Source organism: Arachis hypogaea, chromosome 20 (genome assembly GCF_003086295.3).
Source record: "Arachis hypogaea cultivar Tifrunner chromosome 20, arahy.Tifrunner.gnm2.J5K5, whole genome shotgun sequence".
NCBI lineage: Eukaryota > Viridiplantae > Streptophyta > Magnoliopsida > Fabales > Fabaceae > Arachis > Arachis hypogaea.
Window position 1 is genome coordinate 137,792,143 of NC_092055.1, and position 18,058 is coordinate 137,810,200.

The window sequence follows — 18,058 nt, forward strand, 5'->3', positions numbered from 1 at the left end:
CTCTTATTTTACATTTTATAATTCTTCCCACTTTTCGAAGATTTTTTCCTGCAAGAATTTATTTCAAGTGTTAAGTATTTGTATAATTACATCTTTCAACAATACTATATTACAGAAAAGAATTTACTTTTCAATTTACAGAATATACTGGAGTTTTTATACATATCTATATGGACACCGACTTGACGCAAAAGAGAATAAAGGACCAGGTTTTGTTAGGTTAGGTTTGGCTGTTAACAGTTTTAAACTTTTAGTTAATAGTTACTACTTACTAGTTGTTACTATCTTGTTTGTAATTTGAGTGGACTCGGTCACTGATATTCTAAACATAGGATGTGTTTATGGAAGGTCTATGAAAAAATATCCATAAAATACGGATATTTTGCTAAATTATTCTGTCTTTATATTAAATACATTTTAGATATGACATTTATTTATAATTTTATACTCGTTCGACGCGCGTATCTGATTTATTTAACTGTATCTTAATAAGAAATAAAAAAAATTTTAAATACACCTAAATACCATCACGTGTCAGTATATTGAGTCTTATTTTTAATTTATATTCTTGAAATAAATTTATAAATAATATATATTATTATTTATTCAAATAAATTTATTTTAAATACTTTATATGATTAAAAGAAGACATTAAAATAATAAAAAATAAATATATTTTTTAATATCAATAAATTATCAAAATATCATTACGAGTTATCTAAAAAATACTTTATATTTTATATATATATGTGTTCTTGTATCTTTATAAATTTTGTGTGTCAATGTGTTTCATATCGTATCATTTCTATATCAGTATCAATATCCGTGTATCATAAAAAAATATTAAATTAATTATTTATATATAAATATAAAATGTCGAAAAATAAATACCTTAAATTAACAATTTATTTTTATACTATTAATATTAAAATTTAAAATTTAGTTTTTAATATTAGAATTAACTATTAATTAAAAATAATAAATTTTATTAATTATATAACATTATTCTAAAAAAATAATAACCTCATGTGAATGCATTTTTTTAAAAAATAATTATAATTTTATTTTTCGTCAAAATAAAAATTCTCTTATATATATTTTATAAGACTGCTAACTATTTTGACATGGGTGGCTAAAAGAGCTGTACCCAACTAAAAGAAATTTACCACAATATCAATAGTCAAAGCATCTGTCCATGGTAAATACTATAGTGCTTTTTGTTGAATTAAGAAATTAAGTAAATTAATTAGTGATGACAAACATTATTTTTGGCAAAATAAATAATTAGATTTGTTTAATTAATAAGTATATGTTGCTAATTATTTATTATATGTTGCAGGTCAAAATCTGATTTACAGCCCAACTTGAATGGAAAATAAAACAAGGCAAATGGGCTGAATGGTAAGTGTGAATAAAGACAAGCCCAAGTCATTCATTTCAAACAAAATTCATCAAAGAAGCATAGCAAAGCACCAACGGGCTGAAGTAGAGAAGAACCCGATTCAAGCCTGAAATTGTTTTTCAATTTTTCACCATCTTGCTCCAACCAAAGCAACGTTCCTCTCCTCTCTAATCAAGTCACATTAAGACTTCAGAAAAGTAAGAAAGAGAAAGAGAAGAAAAGCTTCCTCCATAAGCCACTAACCAAAGAAGCAAGAAAGAGAAAATCTAAGCTTGAAGCACAGAAGTTAAAGCAGAAAATCTAATCCAAATCAAACTTAGGTTAAAGGTAATCCATCTCATCTTGCATGCATCAGATCTTCATCCCTTCTTCCCCAACTCTCCGCACTATCCGAAAATGGCATTCAAAGAAAAGTTGTTCTCTGCCCTATTCTGCTTCACATCTACGGTCACAAGTGATACTTGGGGACCAAGTAGTTTTTCAATGGCTAAGATCAAGTTGACCATAAGAAGATTTCTATTGTTACTGCTTTGTGCCTTTCGGTCAAGGTAAGGAAGTCAGAGGGAAAGTTTCTTCTCTAAGGATTAAGGTGAAAAAGTGAGCTTATGGGTTGGTGAAGCTCAAGGCTCAAGGTGTTGATCTTGGAAGAAGAACTCAGCCACATGCAAGGAGATAAAAGAAGCTTGCTGTTCATTCAGAAAGCAAGGAGAGAAAACCAGTGAATAGAGGTTTTGTTCTGAGAGAGCTCTTTGAAGAAGTTCAACTAACTGGACAGTGTAACCTAATCAAAGGTGCATTCCGCCAGTATGAAGAACTGAATCAGAGGCTTGCTAATCTGGTTTTTCGCATAGCACAGAGGCTGTTGATGAAGTCAATCTCCTTCATGTTTTACTGATTGTAATGTACTTTTCTAAGTTTATCTTCCTGTAATTTCTTGAGAGAAAAGGCAGTGTGAGAAAGATTATGAAAAAGCCATGAGTGAAAAAGGCTGAGAGAAACACTTGAGAGAGAAGTCTAGAGTTTATTTCAGATTTCTTTAGGTTGATTAAGTGTCTTGTATCTTGTACCTGTGAGGTATCCCTTTCTTAGTTGGGTTAGCACTAAGAGTGAATAGTTAGGTATTAGCATAGCCAATGTCAAGTTAGATTAGAACTTGAGTGTGAAAGGATTGGGTCAATCCTGTGTTATTGGTGTATGTAATACTGTTAACTATAGTGAAATTCTTCCATAGTTGTGGAGGAGACTGGATGTAGGTTGCATAGCACAAGGCAACCGAACCAGGATACATGCTGGTGTTAGTTTTTCTCTTCTCTGCTGTGTTCTGTTTTCTGATATTCATGAGACAAAAATATATTGTCTCATAAATTTCCGCTGCTAAGTTAAAACAGAATCAGAATTGCAAATCTGTTTTAAAAGGGAAACAACACCAACGAAAAGGAAGGCATAGATTCAACCCCCTTCTCTAAGCCTACCACAACCTTCACTTTTGATATTGTACTTAATATACTAAAAATAAATAGATAATATTTAATAAATTTTAAATATTTTATTTTTTATTTTTAAAAGCAAGTTAGACAATTTAAATACTATAATAAAAAATATTATAAAATTTATCTATATATATAAATAAAAAACATTTATCACAAGATAGAGAAGGATCTTTAGATTTGACTTCCTCAATCAACTGCTTTGGTGATGTTGGATTGGGTCTAGAATCGGAGTCAAATTTGATTTACAATAGGGATGGACACGCTAGAGAAGGGTCTATGACAAGTGTGCAGAAAGTTGTATTTGCAAAACTTGCGCTGAAAACCGGTGTGGAGAAGATTGAGGGAGACCGAATCGGTGTTGAAGGAGAAAAGCTAAAGACTGACCATGGCAAAAGAGGTTCAACGTGGCAAGGAAAATGCACAACCCTGACACCACCTATGTTGGGTCGTGAGATCGAGGAAGAGTTGGTAGCAGAGAACCAAAACGCTACTCTCCCGGCGGTGATATTGAATGGAGGGACTGGTGGATTGGATGTGTATGTTGATGATGATGATGCAGAAGACATTGATGAAGGAACGCGTGATAGGGATGACATTGTGAATAATAGTGGCATGGGTTTCGGCACAAAGGGAACAACTTTGACAAAGAGACGGGGGAGCTATCGGAACACAATGAAGAAGTAGTTGGGAAGAGGGTGGTTGATGATGGTGGCTCGGACAAGAATGAAGGAAGTAAGGGAAACAGAAATAATATTTTGGAGGAGCAGATACTTGAAAATAGAAAAACTTGGGATCTTGCGTTGGAATCAGGTGCAATTTTATACTATGAAGAAGATGATATTATGGCTATTCTCCAAGCACAGAATGAAGAAATTGCTCAGAAAAGAATATTGGCAAAATAGAAAGAGAAAGCAAGACGCTGCAGGCCCAAAAAAAAGTTTGTAATAATTTATTAAAATAATTTGTTCTTGGAATGTTATGGGTTAATGGGTGATGGAAAATTGAGCATGGTCAAAAAACTCAAGAAAAATATAAGTTGAATACGTTGGGCTTGTTTGAGATTATGTGGCGGATAATGACGAAGTTTGATGTAATAAGAATTCGGAAGAGTGGTGCTGCGGGATGAGAATATGTTGAGTCGGTGGGTGCTTCAAGTAGTTTACTGTTAATTTTGGATGAAATAATGTTTAAAATGAGTCGTTGTCATAAAGGAGAGTTTTGGTTGTGTTGAAGGGGTCTTACTAAAAATAATTTCAATTATGTTTTCTGTGGTGTACGGAGTTCATACAAAAGAAGAGAAATTTGTTGTGGAAGAAAAATTGAGTTATATTGCAGAATTATACCAGCCTTTAGGGAGACTTCAACGAAACTGTGCAGGTGGAGAGGAGAAAAATTAACAGAGTTTTAATTAGAATTGAAATGACAGAATTTTAGTAAGATTGGAGTGGTTAATGAATACAAAATTAGAAGTACACTATAAAAAGGAAGAGCACAAAAAATGGTTGATGAATTTTTTTATATTTTTTTTAACTTTTTTATTTACTTGTTGTTGTTCTTACTTCACTTATTTTGTTGAACTCTCATTTCAAAAAAAAAAAAGTAGAGTCAACTTTATATCAATTAAATTGAGAATAATTTAGTCAAATTAATTAAATTATCTAACTGCTCTCATAAAAAAGTTAATTGCACTTGAATTAATTAACTTGAATTTTTAGCTCAGCACAGTATCATTATAGTTTTAGACTTGAGATTTGGGGATAAAAAAGACATTTGATATCTTAGTCTTAAAGCATTTCCTCAGCAAATGTGACTTGAAAGACACACAAAACCTAACACAGATGTAAACATTAATTTCTAGTTGAGTAAATCGCTTCTTCGTCGAAGAATCTGGACGCCCAAGTAATCAACTGGACCCCGAACCGCAACTTGAGGCTTTCCAACCTTCACGCGGATGGCAGAAATCTGTGGGAATTGTGTCAGAGTAGTTATTGCAATCTTTTGGGCCACTGACTCCAGAAGAATGTGAGCCTTCCCTTCAATAATTTCCTTAGCAATACTGGCTCATCAAAATTCGTTCATATATTGATTACTTAGATTAAAGTTGCTAAGAATGAAGAATGCTGAATTCATTGGCAAGTGACAAAGAGGTAATAACTGACCCATAGATTTCGGCGTAACTAACTGTATCTGACAAGTGATCAGATATGCCTGATGCCCTAAGATCCATCCAAGCATCTATGTTTACCAAGAATTTCTGACCCAGCACCCTTTCTTCGGCTAATGCGCCGTGAAAACCATGAAATGTGCATCCCCTCAGTATGAGTTTGTCTCCGGTTATCAACGCATCGGCATCCATCTTTGCTGAAAACAATGGGCTTCTTTCGAACAAGTATGCAGTACCTTCTTTCAGTCAGATCGGAAGAAAAAAAAGTAGGGCTAGGACTCTGATTGTATCAAACACCTACGCCTAAGCCCATCCAACTAGGGCCGTGAAACGGGCTAACCCAGCCCATTTAGATTCGACCCATTAAATCAGTAGGTTAAATGAGCTAGACGTTTAAACCCGCTTTATTCGTGAACCATAATTTTTCAGCCTGAACTGTTTATGGTCAGGCCGATAAGTTAAACAGGTCAGCCCGTTTATCCTTTTATTTAATTTTCTGAATAATATTTTGATAACAAATATCACTTTTAAATCAAAAACCTTAAACAAACAATATTTTTTAGTTGATTGGTCGGATTTTCGGATCGGATCGAGAGAAATATCGCCTAAAGGTACTACTTTTTTTGAAAAAAATATTAAAAAAAATTTAAACGGGCCACCCGTTTAGCCCGTCATTTTTTCAGGTTAATCGAGGCCAATCCGTTTAGCCCAAAATTAAACGGACTTAATTTTAAAGGTAAAGTCTGCCTATTTAAATGGGTAAACGGACTGCCCCGATGGATTTGGCCCATTTTGACAGCCCTACATCCAAGTTGAAGCGCTCAGGAAAATAAAATGACATTAACTAACTTGGTTAAACTCATTCGCTTAAACAAGCGTTGGATATTTAAATCTCATCTTGTGCATACAACAATTTATTGATCAATGACAAATTTTTAAATAAAACTCATATTCGCAACAGATAAATTTTTAGGAAAATACTATAGGCAACTAAAAAAATAAAATGACACGAGTCAGCCTAATGATACCATCCCAGGGCTTTACCCTTGCCCACTGAGTACTATAATGGTGATTATCTTTTATTGCTTATAAAAAAAATAGAGTATTAGAAGTAGAAATTTATTCAACGAGCAGTGATAAATTTGCTTCTCCACTCAAATGATCAAAATTTCACGGTGTAAACTATTTTTATTTATTTGTTTATTTGATCAAAGATTATACATTATTCTTCTACAGTTCTACATAATTAGAGATATTCGGTAAACAAACTCTTGGAGACCAACATCCACCGAGTTCAGAAATTCTCCTTCATGTCTTTAGAACCAACACAAAGAGCATGCCGTTCGGCCTTCCTAACAACCCTATTATGAATAATTCTGAAACAAAAATAATCCTAGAAAAAAGAAATTAACGGACATATTCAACGAGTCAGTCAGAAGTACAACTTTTGTTGTGTATAATTAGTTCAAGTTCAAATCATAAAACATTAAAGAATGAGGTTTTGAATCCAAGAAAAAAAAAATACAATTGAGGCGAATCAAGAGAAAAAGAAATGTGCAGTTATCAAACTATTATCACGACTAGAATATAACTTAAATCAGCTAAAAGAATTGGTTAATATTTTGAAGATGCATATATACATGTAGCAGAAGAACAGGTGTAATAATCTATCCTCTGGGTTACTACCCTCTTTTCCCTTGGCTTCAAAAAGCTGTACAACTACAACATAATTCTATCTTATGCTTTTTGTTCACTCAACTAGTCTTTGGTAAAGCGCAAGGGTTACCGCTTAAGATGGCTGCAAATCTCAACAAGTCAGACAACTGTTCCGGCAACTTGTCCAAAATGCCTCAAGCTTTCCTCATTCGCTGTTGCTCTGACTAATTACACAATCAATTGCATCTAAAGTATTGATCTAAATTTTTCTGTAGAAAAGCAGATAAGCAGCAGAAGTCTTTATCGTGTCTTCACTGGCAGGGGCAACCCTGCTATCATCAAACTCATACCATTTATCATGGCTATACTGCAACGGAATAACCACATGTAGCATGTAAGTAGTTAAAAGGGATATATGCAAATGACAAAATAGTTTCTTCAATGTGCGCTTTTTTGAAAAAGAATAAGTTATATAAAAAGCCAAACTGAAAGCAAAGAGCATTGTCAAAATATCACAACAATCAAGATAAAGTAGTGGGTGATAATAATAAATTATGGGGGCAATAGTCAAGTGTCTTCACAGCCCACATTGTTTGCTACTCTGCCATAGCAATTAATATTCTTAATAATATGTCAATGAAATATTTCCTTAAACAAAGGAATTAAAAAGCCAATGAAAAATACAAAATCAGGGAAAAATAATTAATTCTAATGTTATAATGGATTAAGAGTAATCTACAGATGAGTGGTACTTACACGGACAAATGCTGTATAGTGACCTCCTCCTAATCCTCCATAGTGACAACTAATTGCATACAACATATAGTGGTTCGAAGCCTGACTATTTCGGTGGGCAACATATGTTGAGACATCCAGATCATTAATTGGAAAGTCCACAAATGTTTCCAGCTTGTTCTTGGAGTATCTGCTGTATGAGAACCTCTTCAAATGAATAACGAGGATTTCAGGCAATCTCCAAAGATCTAGTTTTTTACTTGCTTGTTGAGGCTTTTTGCAGGTAGGGCAGTACCTGTAAGTACAACAAATAGAATATCAAACATCAAACGATATCAATAGGAATGGGAATACTAATCTTGGTTTACATATAAAATATGATGATAACTCGGATTAAGGATATAACGTTTCATGAAGATTGAAGTTGCAGAATACAATAACAGACATGATTGAATTCTATATATCTACTAAGTACTAACCACATGTCTTCTGGTCCTAAAGGTTCCTCTTTCAAAAATGCTTCAAGGCACTTGTATATAGAAATTGATTCTTGTGTTCTCTTGGTGAACAACTGGGGCTTGAAAACCTCAGGCAATGTTTGGCTCAGGTAAGGAACATAATTTTTAAGCATCCTATCTGGCCATAAAACAACCACCTGCAGCTTCATGGATAACGTTGTAATTGGTAATGGTTCATTCAATTTTGTCCTTAAATTCTCTACTCCTAGGCCACCAGGTAAGCAGAATTCAAAGTCAGCCCACAACTGGGTGTTGCCCTCTGCTCCACTGGTGGAGTCTGCATCACTTCCTATTGCTGGGGAGCTAGTAGTGTCGCCCAATTCATCATCTTCACCAAGTTTTTTATTGACATCTTCAGCAGTATCAAACTCATCTAATCCATCTTCAGGGACCTTAAGAAAAGGATTGATTAACTTCAGAAACTCCCTACGAACATCATTTCCACAAGAAATACTGGACAACCTTGTAACAAGTGGAATACCAAACAGCTGATTTTCAAACGTGTCCTTCCCAGAACTGCAGTACCCAATACAATAAAATTAATATATAGAGTAAATAATTATTACAAAGATCATCCAGTAAAGTAATAAACAACAAGAATATTTCAGGAAAATGACCAACATATTGTGCACACCTGAAGTTTAACACCAAAATTTGCTTACAAATGAAGTTCAGAAATGACAACAGAAGGCTAAAGCATTCATCTGTGCCTATTTATACAGGGCATGTACACTCAACTGGTATTGAACACAGAGGTTGAGTATCTGACAACGACCACATGTTAACTTGTAAAATTATGACATCCCAAGCGAATAGTAAACTAGAGTTCTTTTCAGAAATAAATCTTGAGATGGGACCAAATGGAAAATTCTTAGATTCTCTTCCAATATGGCCATATGTACTCCCAACAGTTGAGGTCACACCATCTACCAAAATAATTCTATTAAAGCAATATCTCCAATTTAGGAGTACAGCTCCTCAATCAGAGATACACATATTTGTGAACAATGCACAAAGAAGCATGTTATAGGAACAAAAAAAAAAAAATTAATCCAGTTTGAAAAAGGAAAGGAATTAAAGAAAAAGAAAGGCTTACTTTTCCAGCAAACGCTCATGTGAGAAAACAACCAAGGGAGCATCTTCTTCATATTTTTGTAATCGATAAGCAACAAGTTTGTCTTGATCTCTAATTTCAGATAACGAATCAGACAGATCCTCAAATACACGAAAAATTTGATTCTTGTATATCTGTATTACACCCAAAAAAAGGCGGGGATCTTGAATGAGATTATTGACATGTAAAATTCTGTATTAGGATAATAAGTCAATGCTAAAACATCCAACATAATTGCATTTACTTAAGCATCTCATGCAACAAATTCTCCTAAGTGCAAAACTTTAGCATGATACCTCAGCCACTAAGAGGGTTTCATCATCTCTTAGAGAACAAGAAGCACTCAAAGCTCCAATAAGATTCTTGATTGTTCCACTTTCTGGCAGTGTTACTGTTAATGTAGAAGGCAGTGTTATCCCATCAGTGCTTATCACAGTCAGAGTCATAGTCCGTGTTGTTGTAGAAGGTAATGGAAGAGATAAATACATAAATGGGTCAAATGTGATAGAGACCTTCTTGCAAACAGGGCATACCAATGTCGATCGAAACTGACCCTAAGATCAAGGAACGATAAAATTCAATTTATGCGGAAATTGTTTAGTCAGAGAAATATGGAGAACACTTCGCGAAGAGGTTGTCAGTGTCACCAACTAGTCAACAAAATGTGAGCCCTAATTGCAATAACCAGTCCAAAATAGCTATAATAACACCTAATACGCTTTTGTTCTCTAATAGTAATAGTAATCAGACATACAACTTAAAATTTCTGCTTAGGGTAAATAATGGAAGGCATTTGATTATTTCCCTCAATACTTGTAAATATTGCATACAAAAGGAATTTATAAGACTTACTTGGCATAAATCAACAACAATGGAATCGTTGCGAGCAAGGTGATTTCGCCAGTACTCTTCAGCCACTTCTTCATCTGGACGGCCATCTGCATCCTTGACTTCATGATATGGCTTGCGTTTTACACGATTAAGGTCTTCATGTAGTCCATCCAACAAAAAAGCAAGAAGTTCCTACATATGAAAAGCTTATCTAAGCCATGAAATAATTTCAATCCAAGTCACTACTACAAATCGTCAGTGGTCAGATGCCAAGGCCGTAGGGAAACTACAACTGTTTTAATTTGTATTTACATTTAAATTAAAAAACTACAAAAGAAAAAGAAAACGAAAACAACAATAACACTAACTTGAGAATCGTGCTGGCTATAACCACTAAACTGAGGGGCAAAATTAGCCAGTTTTGTCTTGAACATTTCTGGTACCACAGGCCTTGCTCCGGGAACCCATAGCATTCTAAGTAAATCTCCAAAAGCTAAAGCAAGTTCTCCCTAAAACAACCTCAAAGTAAAAGGAAAAAACATTAGTAATGCAACAAAATAACATGACTAGAATTCACGAAGTAAACATAAAATAGGAAAAAATAGTATACATTCATTCCCAGGGGATTTTCATAATTGATCTCTTTACGATAATCTCCAAGAAAAAAATCAACAAGCTTTGACGTATGAGCCAAGCACTGAATAGCACTATTCATAAAACAAGTATTCCCAAGATTCTGCAATCCTGTCAAACCCAAAGTTTGAACTGCTTGATAGCTACTGCTTTGTATAGAGTTTGTTGATATTACATTGGGGATCACACAATCAGTGCTTCCATTCATAATAACACAGCCACTGTGGGAAGAACATTCCATATCAGACCTATCCACAATCATATCATTACTTCCATTACCATGCATTAACTCCGGAAGCCCGTGAACGTGCAACTCCAATAGAACCTGCATAAACATGGACAAACAATAGCACTATAAGCAGACCGAATAATTGCATTTGTATTTCAAACATAAAAACTATGAATAGATCTTGAACCATATGTATAATATTCAGAACAATCAGGAACACACATTCACTTGAATATCTAACTATCTACTAACAACAGGTTTCTTACCAGCTTCTTGGACCACCAACTTAAAATTTCATCAGCAACAAAACTGCATAGAAGGAACATAAAAAGGATAAAGACAAATCAACATCTACCTCCTTTCCAAGTTGAGAAAGAGAATCATTTGTCACTTTGTCATTGATGAATAACTGGGTTGTTTGCCCTGAAAAGTCCCAAATATGCATCTGCACAATGAACACCAGCAAATTATACATAACCAAGGTAACATTGAAGCCCATGCACAAAATCAATTAATAGTTAGATAACTCACTGGACTATGCTCAGAGTCGAATATGTCACAGGCTTTCTTGTAGAATTTGGCCACATTTTCCTGAAATCATGTCAATATATTATCACCCACAGATTATGCAAAACGCCACTTTGAGATTAAGGGGAAAAAAGCACAAGGCAAACTTATTCCAAGCAACACTCTTAAGTCTTAACATTGGCCAAATAACATTCAGAAAAGAAAACAAGCAAATCATTAATAGCACCTTTTGGCATATCTTTGCTACCAGTGAATTTGTTTCCCATGAAACATATATTCTAATTTGCAAGGGGAATAAGTCATGCAAACAGTCCTCCGCAAAGAAGAGGCTCCCAAAATCTTTCATAGCGTTATTAAAATCATTATACCTACAAGAAGAGTAAAATGAATCAATTTCAACCTCTGCCTGCAGAAGCTTTAACCGTAAATGAAAACAAATCCAGCACACAACCTTCTACCCAGTAATAGTGATAACAGGTTTAGTAATAACAAGTTACTAGTAGCGAGAGAGCACAACAAGTGGAAAACAACCTGTGCAGCTTAAGTCAAGGATTGAATTTACAAGTTAGCTCTTCATTGGATCGTGCATTGAACCAAATGGCATTAAAGAAGGGCACGCACAACAAGTGGGCTTAGCTACTCCATTAACTCTCATGCACTACCTCAACTTCTTGCCAAAACAGCGAATAACAGTTGAAAGGCATAAGGAGGACAACTACTCTAATTCAACACAACTTAAACCCCTAAACTATAGCCAAAACCGCCGCGTCCTGAAAGGGGAAAGAGAAATAAAACAAAGTGCAAACCACCACTCACCGTTTGAGAGCACGCAACCAAATCCCTTCAGGAACCAACGCATACTGACGACCTGAAAACCCTACTTCCAAACTGCTAATCTTCTCAGGGTCCTCTTCCTTCCTCAAATGGAGCAAAATCTCAGAGTCGGAGTCAGAATTCGACGTCACTGTGTACAGAACACCCTCCACACGATCTCCGTCACCTTCCGCCTCAATCCACCACCTTCACGCAGCACAAAAAATCAAACTCCATGAAAATGCAAGCAGTCCTAGATTCCAATCGCTTAGAGAAACAGGAAAAAAACGAAGTAGAAGATGGAAATAAGTGAGACCTGTAGGGGAGCAAGTAAACCCTCTCGTCGGGGAAATCGCGGGCGTCGTGAGGGTGGAGGTAGCGGCGGTTGGGGCGGGAGCGGTAGGAGTTGGAATCGAAGTCATCGGAGAAGTAGTCGGAGTGGTCGGCGAAGAGGTTGTCCATGGAGAGATGGGGTAGGGTTTGGGAGAGGAGATAGCGTGCGATGGACTTGCAGAGTCTGAAGGTGGAGAGAGAAAGTAGAGCGAGAAAGCGGGTCGGTTTCTGGAGCAGCCAACTCAAACGGAGCTTCTCGGAGAAACGGGTCATATCACAGAGTAACTCCTTCCCTCATCAGTCAAACTCATCACGTTTTTGAAACTACACACCGCTGACTACTCCGCTAAATTCCAATTTTATTTTTATTTATAACCTCGATAGATAAAGAATGGGAAATACCAACAACATGAACAACACGCTATATTTCAGGATTATTAGCCATTCAAAATAAAAATTATATCTAATTAATTTAAATTAATTTTTTTTAATTTATTATTTAAGTTGTTTAAAAAAACGTTATTTCCCATTATGATTATTATATTTTCGTGTAAAAATAACAACTGTTGATATTTGATACATTCCAACATGATTTAATTAAATATATTAGTTTATTTAATAATTTTTAATTTTTATATAAAAATATCTTCATCGTCTAAGTAATAATCATCTCTCCTTATGTACGTATGTATTACTATTATTTCTTTTAGAGTTAATTAAAAAAGAATAAATAGCTCAAATGACATAGTCTCCAAATACTCAATTAAGAGGTTGTGGGTTTGAGTCTCCTATCTTTGGTAAAAAAATAAAAAAATAAAAAAAAATAGGAATTAATTATTTTGTATTTTTGTTTTTTTTGCATTGTTATGTGAAGTGAAAAAAACTGAAAGGCGTGACCATGGGGAGTTGTGGTAAAGTGGGAGCGCGTGCGCATAGTACTGTGTACTGGTGAATCTGGATGGTTCCAGGTGCCACTGGGAAAGTGGCAAAATCAGATCAAGGGATTCTTTTTCTTCACTGCTGGACTGGTGTGGACCACTATTTTGGATTCACACCTTTCTCTTCTCTATTTCTTTTTTCTGCTAATTTAAATTATAATATTTTTTTATTTTTTATTGGTGAACATCTTATTAGTGATTGGTGAACATTCTCAATGCTTGTTTCGGCTTTCTTTTTTTTTTTTTTTGTGACTGCTTGTTTCGGCTTTTGATCATTGGTGAATGGTGACTGACCACCGAATCCCACTTATGTCTAATTTATACGTATTTAGAAGGATTTTTTATTTTATATATAATTTTTTTGTTGTTAAAATTTATTAAAAAATTTAATTTTGTTTTGATTTATTTAGTAATATTTTTAAAAGTTTAAATTTAAATCAAATCTAATTTCATTTAATATAAATTAATTAAATTATCTTTAGAAATTTAAAATCAAATTAGATATCTAAAAAGATTTGACTTATTTTTTGGTTAATTTGTTAGAAACTTATTTAAAGATTCTTTGTTATTCTTTTTTATTTAAATTTTGATGAATGAAATTTTTTTTTAATTTTTTTTGAGAAACTTAAATGTGTGTAGGAGAAAAAAAGAATAATTCTCTTAACTATTGTATTAAAAAATTAAATTAAAATAGAGAAGTCCCTTTCTTTAATTTTTATCCTATTCTAAATTTCGTTCGGTATTTTTTTTTTTATTGGATTTTGTATCTACCTATAATTTCATTCAGAAAACAAAGTTTGCACTTATATGTTAAGAAAAAGGGAAAAATTTACAAGCATATTCAATGTTGTTGTTCTGTAAAAATTTTCGTAACGCTAATATTTTTTATATTTATTTTTTATTTGAATTAATACTAAGTTACTAACCAATTTATTTTTTATTAAAATATTAGTCTTAGCATTAGAAAATAAATTAAAAAGATTATTATCTGAAATCTGAATTAAGAAAATTAAAAAAAAATGCTTAATATGTTTTTGGACGGTAAACGCTTGACAGCCCTATTTAACAATGAAATAGTCCAATAAACGACTTATACGGGTGAGGGTCGCAGCCCAAAACTACTCTAGGGTCATACAGAAAATTGTATACATCCCAACCTGTTCTTAGTTCCTACCCAAAAAAAACGTGGGGCATAGAGATGCCCACAAAACCTAAACCCAAAAAAAAAAGTTATGAGCCCAAAGCTGAAATAAATAAATAAATAAATAATACCCTAAATTATTTTCTAAAAAACTTCTACTAGTTGGATACTATAGTCTTTAAACAAATTTAATAATCAAAATAATCTGAATCTTTTATCCTTTTAGATGAGTTAGTTCTCATATATCTGCGATAAAACTGGAGAAACTCAAGTACAGTCGATTTCACGCAAAGTTGATAGTTGAGAGCCGTTAAATGGTTTGACTAATTTAACTAAATTTTCATCTAACGGCTCTCAAGTATCAACTTCACGTGAAGTCGACTGCGCGCGCGCGCACACACACACACACATATATATATATATATATATATATATATATATATATAATTTTTCTATTCGAGTTCGTGGTTAATATCATGAACTACTACTTTAATTTGATACACACACACATATATATATATATATATAATAATTTTTCTATTCGAGTTCGTGGTTAATATCATGAACTACTACTTTAATTTGATAGTAGAAAATTAAGTAAAGATAGACAAGGTTTTGGCAGGATATCTTAACTTCCTTTTTTTTTCTGACTACCCTTCAAAACCTTGTCCCTTTCTTTGCTTCTCGGTTGTTTCACTTTTAATTTGCCTCTTTGTTACTTCATACATATGTTTGTTTTCGATGTTTTCCCACCACATTCAAATTTACTTCAATCTAACGTCTCCTCCTGTTCCCAATCTTAATATAGGACAGCTTTTTTTTTATCTGTGACACCATGCATTTGATTTTGAAGCTCTTTCTCATAGTAGTTATAAGTCATGCTATATTATTTATTTTTCTCGTTGATTAAAAACTCCTACGACAAGCCAAGGATATATGTTAAGATTATTTGTATAAAAGTTTTAAAATTTTTTTAATTTTAAATTAATACATAATAAATATATTAAAATTTTAAATTTTATATATTTTTATAAAAAAATTGATCATCTTAACATGTGTCATTAATATCCATCCTTATAACAGTTGATAAACAAAAACAATATTTGTATATTAAAATAAATTACTAAAATCAATCACCATATATTTGTGTATAAATACATATATAATTTAATTTATTTTTAGTATATATTTTATATTTTAATATGTATTTTATATTGAAAGCTATTTTGATGATTAATTGATGCGAAAACAAATAGAATTAGTATATTAATTATATTAGTTAATTGTAACAAGAGAATACAAGTCTCATATTGTTTAGGATAGTAAACTTTGTGTTATGTATTAGTCCCGCATCGTTCAAATTATGAAGGCTTTTCATTCTCCTACTAGTATAAATAACTCATGCACCTTTTATTTATGAAATAGAGTTGAAATTGATTCGAATATGAAATAAGCTGTGTGCTTATTTTTTTAGCTCTTGAGAGTAAGAGGTGCATCATTGGCTTAGCCAACCGTGGAGTTGTTAACCTCGCCAAGATTGGTGATTCAAGCGACATCTAAAAACTTTTAATAAACTTTAATTTAAAAAAACAAAAGAAGTGAATAAAAAGTTTAGCATAATTTTGCCCTCTTTGTTCATTTTCCACTATATATACATGCAGCAATATGCAATAGATGCTGGTTTGTAACTTGTACGTAGGTTCACTTGTAGAGGAATAAATTGTATATATATACATAGAAGAGGTAACAAGTAATTGCAGCACATGCAATGTGTTGGTTTCTTGCGAGCAAAGAATATGTTCCTGTCGGCATGCATTTGAATGATTCGAATATCTCTCACTCATTATATTCCATTTGCACCTTCACCCTTGTCTTACACTATTTAATTTAATTTCTGGCGTATTCATATTCATGCCTTATGGAAACTTCTATTTTTACTACTATAATATAAAAATCGAAAACATATTTAAATAAATATTTCATATATAGTAAAAGTAAACGAGCCGTCGTGGGAGGTGGAGGGGGTGTGGCGGCAAGGGATAACAAAATCTTTGGTTCCTTAGGTGGCAGAAACATATTGGGGAAAATGACATACAAAAATGACTTCGGAATGGGGTCATATTAAAAAAATAAAAAATTGTAATACATACTTTTTGTTTTTTAAGAAATATTGTTGATTGGTTCGGTCATGTGTTATTGATATAGCTAGGTTTATGATGTGTGTATGCTCTGTTGACTCAGATTATCTTAATATTCTGTGTGAACAATTTAGAGGGAAAAATCCATGGCTTTTGTTAATTATTTGGGTGTTGGAAATGGGAGGTATTATTGGTTGTTAAGCAATTGCGAGATGGTGAAATATTTGTCATTTGTGGATATCATTATCATTTATCAATTGGTGTTGCTTTCTTTGGGTCCATTTCTCTCCCTTTTTCTAGTTTTACCTTTCATTTTACACTTTTTATATTTTAAATGGAACAAAAATAAATAGTCAAAATTTGTTAGAAGCAAAAAAAAAAATACTGAAAACAAAAAATTATTAACTGTATTACTGTTGAATTGTATTTTTATGCTACCAGAATAAAATTTCAATCAAAAAGAGCTTCTTACCCACAAATAATGTTAGAGGTGAGCTAAGCTGAATCATGTCAAATTCAAATTCGACTCAAAAATTGAACTCAGTTTATGACTCAACTTATTATTTACAATCGAATCTATTTATACAACTCAAACTCAAACTCAATTTACCAAAAACTTATAAATTAACTCAATTTACAAGAATATAATTTATAATTTTATATAAATAAAATCTTATATCTTTATCAATTATAATTTGATGAATGCTACTCTATTCTCTCTAAAATAACATATAAGTTACCCTTTTTAATGTGTCATATTTTAATTGGGTGTTTATTTTAATGTCATGAGAGTTAATAATATCTTGGAAGACGGCCTGACAGAAGAAGAAAATGGAACACCCAATAAAACGGTGATACTTAAGAGGCACAACGATGACGACAAAGGAGTGGAGAAGAGTAAATGCAATTAGAGAGAGTTGGAGTACCTTTTCTGGAAGAATGATTAGGGAAGAGAAAACAAGACACCCAATGAGACGGTGATGCTTGGGAGGCGTAATAACAACGATGAAGGAGTACAATGGGAGGAGTAAACGCAATTAGAGAAAGTTGGAGTACCTTTTCTAGAAGAATGATTTGAAAAGAGAAAATAAAACACCCAATGAGACGGTGATGTTTTGGAGGCGTAATGAGGACGACGAAGGAGTAGAGATGAGTAAACACAATTAGAGATAGTTGGAGTACCTTTTCTAAAAGAATGATTTGGGAAGAGATTCTGTCAGATGAGATAACGAGCTACAGCTTTACAAGTTCAGTCTGGCGAGGAGTGGTGCCTTCGAGAATTGAGCTTTTTGGATGGTTCGTGCTTGTTGGTCGAGTGAATACCAAAGAGAGATTAAGTAGGCTAGGCGTTATTATGCCCAATGATAATATCTGTGTTCTTTGTAAGAAGGAGGT

The 18,058-nt window shown here is 33.2% G+C and overlaps 2 protein-coding genes across 2 annotated transcripts; both read right to left on the minus strand.

Annotated features, from left to right (window-relative positions):
• Nucleotides 1-4,642: 4,642 nt before the first annotated feature.
• On the minus strand, nt 4,643-5,298 carry LOC112782908 (dihydroneopterin aldolase 1). Its single transcript, XM_025825579.3, has 2 exons — nt 5,052-5,298; nt 4,643-4,948 (listed from the first exon to the last, which is right to left on the minus strand). The coding sequence occupies exons 1-2, from the start codon at nt 5,246-5,248 to the stop codon at nt 4,747-4,749; spliced, it is 399 nt and encodes a 132-aa protein (XP_025681364.1). The 5' UTR covers nt 5,249-5,298; the 3' UTR covers nt 4,643-4,746.
• A 1,193-nt stretch (nt 5,299-6,491) lies between these two features.
• On the minus strand, nt 6,492-12,719 carry LOC112782907 (ubiquitin carboxyl-terminal hydrolase 8). Its single transcript, XM_025825578.3, has 13 exons — nt 12,430-12,719; nt 12,117-12,320; nt 11,527-11,668; nt 11,304-11,363; nt 11,128-11,217; nt 10,521-10,868; nt 10,279-10,419; nt 9,932-10,102; nt 9,376-9,633; nt 9,062-9,213; nt 7,927-8,481; nt 7,469-7,742; nt 6,492-7,079 (listed from the first exon to the last, which is right to left on the minus strand). The coding sequence occupies exons 1-13, from the start codon at nt 12,717-12,719 to the stop codon at nt 6,972-6,974; spliced, it is 2,793 nt and encodes a 930-aa protein (XP_025681363.1). The 3' UTR covers nt 6,492-6,971.
• Between the last annotated feature and the right edge of the window lie 5,339 nt (nt 12,720-18,058).